This window comes from Loa loa, assembly GCF_000183805.2.
Source record: "Loa loa unplaced genomic scaffold supercont3.373, whole genome shotgun sequence".
NCBI classification, from domain to species: domain Eukaryota; kingdom Metazoa; phylum Nematoda; class Chromadorea; order Rhabditida; family Onchocercidae; genus Loa; species Loa loa.
Genome location: NW_018108553.1, coordinates 53931 through 61661, shown reverse-complemented (window position 1 = coordinate 61661; position 7731 = coordinate 53931). Strand labels below are relative to the sequence as shown.

At 29.7% G+C, this 7731-nt stretch overlaps 1 protein-coding gene across 1 annotated transcript; it reads right to left on the bottom strand.

The window, feature by feature from the left end:
* Window positions 1-482: 482 nt before the first annotated feature.
* Window positions 483-4713, bottom strand: LOAG_10121 (hypothetical protein). The gene is made up of 3 exons (XM_020448094.1): window positions 4591-4713; window positions 4155-4306; window positions 483-999 (listed from the first exon to the last, which is right to left on the bottom strand). Exons 1-3 carry the CDS (start codon window positions 4631-4633, stop codon window positions 853-855), a joined length of 342 nt encoding a protein of 113 aa, XP_020301733.1. The 5' UTR covers window positions 4634-4713; the 3' UTR covers window positions 483-852.
* Window positions 4714-7731: the final 3018 nt, after the last annotated feature.

Sequence of the window (7731 nt, the reverse complement as noted above, 5' to 3'; positions counted from 1 at the left end):
CTTATTGAATAACAATGTTGAAATTAGTTCCAACTTTTGATAAATTATCCCATCGTTTTAATTAATAAAACATTGTTTACACTCCTTGCCACTTATATTAACTGCCAATGTTAATATTTATTGTAAATTTTCCATGTTAGACGGATGATAACATCAGTTGAAAGCGATTTAAAATTTTAACAAATAATCAACCGAAACTTTCGTCAAAACCTTTCTACCTGTAGGACTAAAAATTGAAATTTTGCGTAACAGTACAATATTCAGTGAGCAGCATCTTTATTTCAGTACCAAAAATTCAAATTAGGAAAAATATTAGGCAAAATTTGTGTCAGTGCATTAGATTTAATTATTCCCACTCTTTCTTCCATATCATTTTCCGCTGACTCAGAAATATTACAAAAAAATTAAGTTTAACAGTTCCGGGAAAACTAAGAATAATGAATTTTCGTGACGCTTAATTGGAAAATTAAATTTTCGAAATTCCAATATTTCAAAAGAAAATTCTGATTGTCACATCAAAACCGCACCAAGAAAAACAAATCGGGGTAAAATAGAGGGATACCGGATTACATTCCTGCAAATTAATCTCATTCTCATACATACCCATTTCTTGAAATGAATATGCACGTAAACCTGACTATGACAGCGCTGCAGTTGATAATCAAATAGATGTCAATGAAATGATTCACAAAGGAAAATTAAGATATTCACGTACAATCATGATCCGGTAGAATAAATCATATCAGTTAATATATTAGGAAGGAAGTAAATCGAACATCAAAATTACATCACTAAAGTAATCTCGGAAAAAAAAGTACATATGAAATTGAATTTGCTCGTGTGCATATAAATTTAAAAACCATGAATTTTGCAATTTTCCTCCTTAACAATACCAACTCTGCAAAGAAAATCCTTAATATGTTGTCTTTGATCGCCAGTAAGCTGGATTACTTCACCATATTCCGGATGATCCACTGTAGTCCCGTTACAATTATATTCCTAGAAATTTGTTAATTGAATTCCAGAAAATTTTTTCGAAAAAAATACTGTGTATATATGCATACTATGCTTTTTCATTTATACTGCACACTCTCATTCCCTCTCACCAGCAATTTGTCCAATCAAATTAGTATATTTCTTGAAAATTTAAACACTTGGTTTCACTAAGAGAGTGATTAAAGCAAGGGAAATTTTCGCAAAAATTTCAAAGAATAATTTAATTTGGGTATCCAAAATATTCCTACTCTAACTAGAAAGTTAAGTTCACATTATTACTGTAAAAATTTTAACAAAAAAAAAAAATTTAATTGCTGAAGTAAGGGAAACATTTCCGAAAGCTTCACAAAGGAAAAACTAGTGCCTGTTAAATTTTTACTAATACTTATAAACTGAGGCATTACTTTGTATGGTGCATGAACTAGTTACTAATACATGAACTTACAACAATTACACTATTCCTGACATCTTGCTATCAACCAATAAATAATTACTCGAGAATTTAAAGTGCAACACGAATTTGTTTTTATAAAGACTAGCATTCCGTGTTCTGCAAAACAGAAATCATTTTAAAAAATCAAGGGATAAGAAATCAGAGCTGTTCAGATTTCAGGGAACCACTATAAGTTGTAACTGACAATCATAAAAGAAATTTAGAAAACTATAACGAGCGGAAAAAAAAAGAAATATATAATCGGTAATGACTAATTCAGAAGATGGTGAAAAATAAGAAAAGCAAAAATGTAGCAAGAAATTGTCAGAATGTGAAGAAAACAAAGTGTAAAAAAAAAAAGTACGCGGAAAAAGATAATTTAATAACAGAGATGTTCATTTCAAATTATTAAATAAAGAACGATAACAGATATTTCCCGGAAACTACCACCTGTCATAAATCCCCAATTTTAATGTAAACATTAAATATTGGCTAACAACTAAGGAATAAGAATGGTAGATGAAAACAGAAATAGATTAAACCAGGTTTTATGAATAATAAAGCATATAAACAGCAAATCAAATAATTACATTAATCTAAAATATTAACTGCAAATTACTTTCGGATTATTTGTATTTAAATGGCTTCAGGAAAATGGAAATATCTGAAAAAAAAAACAATAATATGAGTCCAACATTATAGAGAAATAAGAATACTACCGACAAACAACCACAATATAATGATCCTGACGAATGGAAGAAAGGAAATGAGCATGGAATATACGAGCACAAAATTTGAAACCCAATGAAATGATTGAGGACTGAATCTTTCGATAGATTTTCTCATAGAAGACAACATAGTGAGCTTTTTTGACTAAATCAAGATTCGCATCAATCCATAATTTTGGATTATCATGAAAATAATCTGCCTGATCCACGTAGTTCGGAAGATGATGAAAATCGGGTGAACAATCAAGTGCTGTCACTGATACGTTTAAGCCATGAAAATAGCTATACTGTGGCAAGGAGAAACAAGGCATCAAATGAATCAATTCAAAATGTTGCCCCTTTGGAAAACGTAATTTTGCATCCTCGATAATCCAATATGTTGCGGAAAAAGGGCCAACTTGATGAAATAAACCGAAATATATTACCAGAGATATATTAACGATAAGCAATAATCGAATCCAGAAAATACGACGCATTTTTGTCGTATGCGATTGTCTATTGTGGAAAAAAACACCAGCGAAAAGACAGAACAACGGTATAGTAGGTAACAAAAACCGGTGTTCCTTATGAGCAATTAAGCTATGAATCGTGATGTATAGTACGGGAACACAAACGAAAACAAATGGAATGGAACGGTTTCGTACTGCAATAACCATACCCCAGAATATTGGGATCAGGTGTATCGTTAATACAGCAGGTAATCCTTGTGATATAAACCAGTACCATGGATGTGACCCAAAATGACTACTTCCACCTTCTAAAACATTAAAACGAATGAAATTCCATGCTGTGAATGTTAGTTTTCCATAAGCAACAGAATCCAAAATAGTTACGAGAAACAGAACTGGAAGGCATGATAACAAGCAAGTATAAAGCAATTTCACTGATGAATTGGATCGCCAGAGATGCCACAAACCAAAAGGAATCCAAATTAGAATAGCAGTGGGTCGAATCAGAATAGTAAGGAAACCAAGAGGCATATAAGGCCAACAAGATTGTTTAAGGTCACCCTTAGACAATGGGTACCATTGAAGAGCGAACAATGTTAACACCGTTTCTAACGTGTTCGAAAGAGTACGCGGAGCACAATACCATACAAACCAGCATGATAAATAACTTAAAAGAGCATATTTTGCCCCATTAGATGGTAGAATTCGTTTGGCAAATTTATAATAACAGTAATCGGAAAATGCGAATAATAACGCATGTAATATCCGAGGGGCTTGGATAATGAAAAAATTAGAATCAATGGTACATAAATAACCCAGAAAGTACAACAGAGCAATGATAAATGGATGCAAAACGGAACGAAGTGAAGTCATCCATTCCCAGGATAAATATCCCGTACCATACACAGCCCAATGAGCTACTTCCACACTTTGGAAAAGTTCATCTGGTACAAAATATGTTCGAACCAGGAAGACATTTATAATGCGTAGGGCAATCAGTGCGCACAGTAGGATGGATTTTGATTGCATAATGTTTCGTATCGGTATATGATCCTCACTGCAAAAATTCCTTCCTTGGTCGTTATTTCACATTTCTTTACACGAAATAATTTTAGGATTAATAAATATTTAGAATTATCGATAATGTTCAGTCATTCGATGCTTCATGTATCTTATATTCAGAAGAAATGCAACAGAAAAATTATATAAGACAAACTTCAAGGAAAACCAAATAGCATGCAATAACATATAACACAAAGCAGAACATTGTCATCCCGAGATAATCAAAATTTGATACAAACGAAAATCAGGGATCATCGACAATATCTTACAACAATCAACAATGGAAATATTATATGAACCTAATTTTGGGAAACAACAAACGATAAAACCTACTGGATACTAAACGAAAGAATTACCAAAACCTATTCGGGATCTGAAACCAACAATCACCTAAATTAATTAATATACTAGAAAACCAGAATAACTTAGAAGACAACAGATGTCCAGATCCCCGCACGACAGAAGTATATTTGAAGAAAAAATTACCTTCTTTAAATAGCGAACAATCTTCTTTAAATCATATTCAGGTGCAATTCCTTGCACAGTTGTGATAGTTTTACGGCCAGTTCGCTGTTGAATACGAATATGGCAGAAGCCTTGGCGAGTACCCTCTTCGTCTTCTAGTTGCTCAAAAGCATCTATAAATATGCATGTAAAGAAGTTACGGAGGTCAGAAAGCATGATGACAATCTTTGCTAGAGAAACACAAGAAAGTGCTAGATTTACTCCTGTTCAACGAAATATATACGCCAGTCTTAAATCTATTATAATAGACCATCCTTACTCATTCGTTTTTCAGCCTATCTATCAGCTCCTTTTCGAGGATTCATTAAAGAAGCTACCAAGCAATTGACGTTTAATTATATTCACAACAAATGCACAGTAAACCGCAGAAATCAAATTTTTTTGAAAAATCCCGAACCTTTAGGTTTGTTTAAATTTTGAATCGATGATGAAGCAGCCATTCGATTCTTTCTAAATCCCTGAAAATATAACTTTTTCTCTTTTCCCTTCCAAATCTCAGCTAAATTCGAAACCTGAAAATCACTTCATGCTGCTATATTTTAAGTACAGTATGACACAGCTGTTTTGGCAAGGTGAGTAATTTGATCAAACATTACTGCAAAATTCAGATGATCTCGCTCATTCTCTGCACATCGTTTTTCTCAGATAAAGTAGAGAATTAAAGATCGAATAGGCAACATATAGAATAACGGACAAACAAGCACAATAGACGTCAAGAGAATAGAATATTGATGAAATAAGCTACAGTTTAAGGTTACTTTATTAAAATAGGAAAAGTTGTTATGTTAGTTATACTTCAAAAACCGAAAAACATCGTTCCTAGTTAAAAAAAGCCAAAATAGTGATTGATTAGAAACAAAGAAAACAGTGATCACGACAATTTGTTTTCCAACTATGAACATCTCCGAATCACTACTACAAGAGTAATTGCTAGACAAAAGCTACGGTCCAGAATTAAACCAATATCACGCAAATATCTAACTCCAAAGTTAGATATCCTATAAGTAACTAAAATTATCCCGTGAACCCACTCCCCTCCCAAACTTCTCAACTTTATCCAAATTCTATAACTACCCCTCGATTTAAGATCAAAGAAAAAATGTCGTCATTATTTCACGCCTTTATATTTTAGTCCTAAATGTAACGAATTCGGATCATGAAATAAATGCAAGATGTATTGGATAGAGCAAAGATTATTGCAAAAAATTTGAACCAATACTGATTTACACGATGTAATTGTTAAATCAGTAATTGCAATTCTAAACAATTAATATAACAGTAAAATTAGGCCAAGAAAAAAGAAAGAAAAATTGAGCCGTATTGGAATAAAAATTAAAACAATTTAATATATAATTATATTTGAATTTAATCAACTGTTTGTTAATAGCTTGATGTTTGATATTTGATTAATTCATTAATTTTTTCGGATTTTTTTTATTTGAAAAAACAAAATATATGCTTGTTAATTTTTCAACTTACTTTTTGATCAATTATTTAATATCAATAAAAGTGTAAATATTTTACAGAAATTAAAAATAATAAGAATTGGTTTGGAATAATTTAAGAAATATAGCTAAGAATATCGTGTAATCTTTATTACTGTATCCTCTATCCACTTTTTCTCTTAAAATACAATAATTCTAAATTACAGTAATTTTCTAGACTGCAATAATGAAGAGAAATTTTTTTTTTTTTTGGAAGATATAATGGGAAATAAGATTATAATGAAATTTCAGGCCATCATCTCAACTTTTTTTTCTCTCTTGTCCACTCCTTCGCCTTCTCGCCCCGAATACATTAGTGTATTAAATCGATATCAATTATGTTATCTAATCGATAGCGATCGATATCAATTATAATAAATACAGATAATAGTGAAATATCAAGTAAGCAATGAAAAGCATAAAATATTATGCTGTAAAATTTTTACAAATTTTAAAAAATACCAAAAAATAATTACATTATTAAGTTTTGGCAGAAACACGAAAAATTTTTCGGAAATTTTTTCAGAAATTTCATTTAACGAATCTACAAAAATAAAATAATTTTTTGATAAAAAATTAACATTTGGGAAAATAAAAAGCAATTAATGGTTTTGAAAATTTTAATAAAATTTTAATGAACAAAAAAATTTTTGAACGAATAAAGTGAAGCTGTCAAATCCCGAAAAATAAACTAACAACGATGAAAAAATTGTATAAATAGTATATAATTTATTCGTTCTATTCGTATTATTTAATGTATTATGTCATTTTGGTTCATTTTTCCTTAACTCATCCATTTAAAACAATAATTCCCGGTTGCTATCCGGATAGATCTTTACCCCTTCATAGGAAGAGAAATGAATTCTGAATCCCGAATCTTAAATTTTGAATCTCGATTAATGGTGTACTTCAAATCAAAATATATCGATATGCAAGATATAAAACTTAATGCTGCATAAGCAATACTTTTATTCGTTATCGAACAACAATTACTCAAATATTATTTATTAGAAAATTACTTTGAAAATTTCGGATATGAATAAAATTTGAAAAAGTAAAAGCAAAATGAGGAACAAAGTGAAGTATAAGAAAGAAAAAATAAACATAGTAAGATCGAGGTAAATAACAAAATTTTCATGTTTTAAACAAAGAATCGCAAATACAAAATGGTTAATTTAAATTATCACTTGATAAATTTCTATTGGCTAGCTTGATTTATCATGATGATGAAGAAGAAGGAAAGGATGAAACAATAATAATTATATGATTTTAGAAATTTTCAAAATTCAACATAATTATATTCAAAATTTCTTTTTCCCGTATTGCAAAACAAAATCAAATACTTGATATACATCAAGAAATGAAAAAATCATTCTTGCAAAACAAAACCCAATACTTGACATATATCAAGAAATGAAAAAATCATTGATAAATGAATAGTTTGAAATATATTTTGCCCAAGTTCTTGTTTATTTTAAACGATATATCACAATTAAATAGTTTAATCATTGTTATTGAATTTATACATACTTTTCATATAATTACATCACTTAATCCAACTAAAAAATGCAAACGACAATCGCCATCATCATTATCACTAACATTATCATTATGAGCACTGCTAATCATTATTGTTCATTATGTTCATAATTGTAATCATTATTATCGTCATCGACTATCGCCATCCACATTATCATCATTATGAGCATTATCAACCAGCATTAATTATTATCGCTATCAACATTCGCTATCAATATGACCACTGTCAGTCATTATCATTACCATCATTATTATTTTTCATTACCATTCATTATCATTATCATTACCAACCACCGTCAATGACCATTGTTATTATCATTATTAGTCATCGCCCATTATCACCACCATCATTGTTGTTAATGTTATCATTACATAAGTTATAATAATAGTAAAATTATTATTATTATTATTATTATTATTATTATTATTATTATTATTATTATTATTATTATTATTATTATTATTATTATTATTATTATTATTATTATTATTATTATATATTGATTATTATATTA